A 3,164-nucleotide genomic window follows, 5' to 3' on the forward strand; every position below is an offset into this window, starting at 1 on the left:
CCCCCCCCCCCCCCCCCGAATTAAATAATCCGCAAAAGAATTAGATATCCCCTCAAAAGAATTAGATATCCCCCCAAGAGAATTAAATACCCACTCAAAAGAATCAAATACCCCCCCAAAGAATAACCCCCAAAAGAATAACCTCCCCCAAAGAATTAAATACACCCCTCAAGAATTAAATAACTCCTCAAAAGAATTAAATATTCCCCCAAAGGATTAAATACCCCCCCAAAGAGCCTCTAGGGAGAGGTGCCCAAGCCCGTGGCAGGGTTGCCCCTCAGGCCGTGCAGATGGCCGGTCCTACCTGGCACTGTATTCCTTCACTTGGGCCACTGAGTCTTCCAAAGCCGTGTCCAGTAAAACCCTGAAGCACAGACACAGCCTCAGCACGGTACAGGGACACATTTACCACGTCTGTACACGTTCCACAGGTGGATCACACGAGCTGGTCAGCGTGCAAGTGTTTAGAATTGCAGGATGTACAAAAGAAACGTCTCCTCCATAAAGGTAATATTCACTGTGCTGGTGGTCCAGCGACCCCAGCCCCAAAAATCCTCATAGCCATCAGCAATGGGGTTTCTCTTCAAATTTGTAAAGCAAAACCAGAAAAATAGAATCATGGGATGGGGTGGGGTTGGGAAGGACCTTAAAAATGGTGTTCAGAGCCCCCTGAACGGCCCCAGGGCATCGCCCGCTGCTCTGGGCAGCCTGTGCCAGGGACTCCTGCCCTCAGCACAGAGAATTTCCTCCTCAGATCGAGTCTAAATCTCTTTTTTTAGCTTAAATCCATTCCTCCTCACCCTATCCCTGATCAAGAGTCCGTCCCCCTTTCCTGTAGCCCCCTGAAGCACTGGGAGGCTGCTCTAAGGTCTCCCCGGAGCCTTCTCCTCCCCAGGCTGAACACCCTCCCCCCTCCCCCTGCCAATCATTCCATCATTCTACGACACCATCACTTCTTTCCCATTTAAAAGTTTTACTCCACTACAATCTCCAGCACACCTCCCCTCAGCCCTTCCTCACCACTTCTGCTATAGTTTCCTGGAAGAGGGAAGCCAGCTAATTCAAATCTTCAGACTAACCCAGAACGTTTTGGCACAGCTGGGGTAGGAGGGTTTAAGCTGGCAGAGGGCTCCTTGTACATGGCAGGAGATGAATTCTGTGTCCAGGCTGCCCTTTCCTCCCTCAAAAGCGAGATGACTCCCTGCTTATGCTCCACGAGGGATGAGCTTGGCCAGTCCTTACCCATTAGGGTCTTCTATGCAGCTCTTCAGCGTCCCATCTCTTTTCAACTTCTGCAGGTATCGCTCCAGGTCTTCTGAAAGCAAGCGTGCTGGAGATGAAGACAAAATAAAACAGGATAAAACACCACTTGGAAAATTAGTGAGAAATGAAGCTGCTTCCTGACCTGCAGCTACTGCTCTGATTCCTTATCGGAAGGTGTCCTAGTTACTGCTTAGATTCTTTCTAAAGGAATAATCTTCATCTCCGTGGCCACGGTTTACTTTACCCATTTGCCTTCCCTCCCAGAAACTGTGGTCACGTGCATCATCTTAAAAAACATCACTGGTGTAATTTTACCTGCACCCACCCCTTCTAGAAAACAACAGTTGGTTCCATTTTGAGGATAATGGGGAAGAATCAGTATTTTTAAATAGAGGATTACCCTTGCTGACTCACAGACCACACCTTACCGTTAGCTTTGAAAGCCTCAGGGCTAAAGCCCTCTGTCTGCTTCAAGATGTGTTCAAGCTTCTGTGCAGAAAACTAAAAGAAGATGGAAAAAAAAGGTCTTAGCACCCTTTCCTGAGATTGTGACAAAGGCTGTGGGAGGATTAGTTACAGAACGAGGAGTCCTTCCTTCCCCAGCCCACCTTTCACAGCTCAGTTATACAAATCAGAACACATGTTTAGTGGCAGAAGGAAGGCAAGAGGAAAATAATTCACTAAAAGAGAGGATCTTACCTGGAAACTGGACAACAGCAGCACAGAAAGCCTGTCAAGCTCTGGCAGATCCAGGCTAATTGATTTGCTTAATTCTGAAAAAAAAAAAAGAATAAAATTATTTAAGTACAATTACATTCACACCAAGCTACAAACAGCTGAAATGTTCCAGAAAGACACTAAAAGCTGTTGCTGTACAGCAGCGCAGTTGCCAGAGTATGGAAGAAGCAAGGAAAAGAGGCAGAAACAAAGTTCCTACCAAGGAAAAGTCATGCTTAAGGCTCAGCTGTAGAAATAAAAAGGCAGAGACAACAAACCACTGGTCTGCAGAAGCCGTTAGTGCAGCATCTCCTTCTAACTTCAAGTCCCTGGACCTTCGAGGCCACCACCAACACGGATGTCAGTGGTGTTTAGAATAACACAATGATGCTGCAACCACCCTCAAGGTGGCACACACAAAATTAAATTTCAACGTGCCGCAGGCTGCCCGACAAGTTTCTCAGGAGAGCTTGATAAAGGGGAGAAGCGGAACACGTACCAGTGACATCCTGGTGAAAGGGAGGCAGAGATTTTCGCTGTTTTGTTCCTTTCAGGCTGGAACGACACCAAGAGCGACGGTTGTTTTGAGGAGGGCTGCTGAGCAGTGTCGGGGACAAGGTAAAGGAACTCGGGGTATGGTCTTTCCTGGGGCTGCTCCTCCAGGGGGACAGCCTCTTGGGACTACGTCTGAGGGGGCTTTTCCTATGGCTGGGACTTTCCTGGGATCTTTTCCTCGCAGCTGCTGAGGGACTGGTCCTGCTAACAGGGGGTTCACCAGGTGGCTTTAGGAACTGCTCATGATCCGCTTTTTTCTCTCCAGGGTCAGGATCTGAGAAAAACACATAAAACGGGCGCCTTAGCAGGGTAAAAAGAAAGGAAAGGGAGTTTTCCAGGGATTCCAAAGCACTGAACCTGATCTTTGCGCTTTGCTTTCTAGCTCGGAGCAACAGCAGCGCTGAGGTGCGATGGCTGGATCGCAGCTTGGCAGCCTCCCAAGACCGCCGGTGCCTCCGGTTCTCCCTTCCAGCACGGAGATCCTCCTCCCGGGCCCCGGGCCGGCCCCCACCGGGCCGCAGGGCTCAGCCGGGGGAGGTTCTGCCCGGCACTCCCCAGCCCTCCCCGCTGCGCGCCCTTACCTGCCGCTTCACCTTCAGCCGCGGGGCGGGCTCCGCCGGAGGAACGCT

The 3,164-nt window shown here is 50.1% G+C and overlaps 1 protein-coding gene across 1 annotated transcript in view; it reads right to left on the reverse strand.

The window, feature by feature from the left end:
- LOC113490921 (multivesicular body subunit 12A-like) overlaps positions 1-2,488 on the reverse strand; it is a 4,055-nt gene extending 1,567 nt beyond the window's left edge. Inside the window, exons 1-4 of the mRNA XM_026867525.1 lie at positions 2,480-2,488; positions 1,692-1,764; positions 1,243-1,330; positions 305-364 (exon numbers count right to left, since the gene is read on the reverse strand). Of these exons, the coding sequence (XP_026723326.1) occupies positions 305-364; positions 1,243-1,330; positions 1,692-1,764; positions 2,480-2,488 (230 nt within the window). The remainder of the gene's footprint in view (positions 1-304; positions 365-1,242; positions 1,331-1,691; positions 1,765-2,479) is intronic.
- Between the last annotated feature and the right edge of the window lie 676 nt (positions 2,489-3,164).

The sequence above is a fragment of the Athene cunicularia genome, unplaced genomic scaffold (assembly GCF_003259725.1).
Source record: "Athene cunicularia isolate RWA unplaced genomic scaffold, athCun1 SCF_7, whole genome shotgun sequence".
NCBI classification, from domain to species: Eukaryota; Metazoa; Chordata; class Aves; order Strigiformes; family Strigidae; genus Athene; species Athene cunicularia.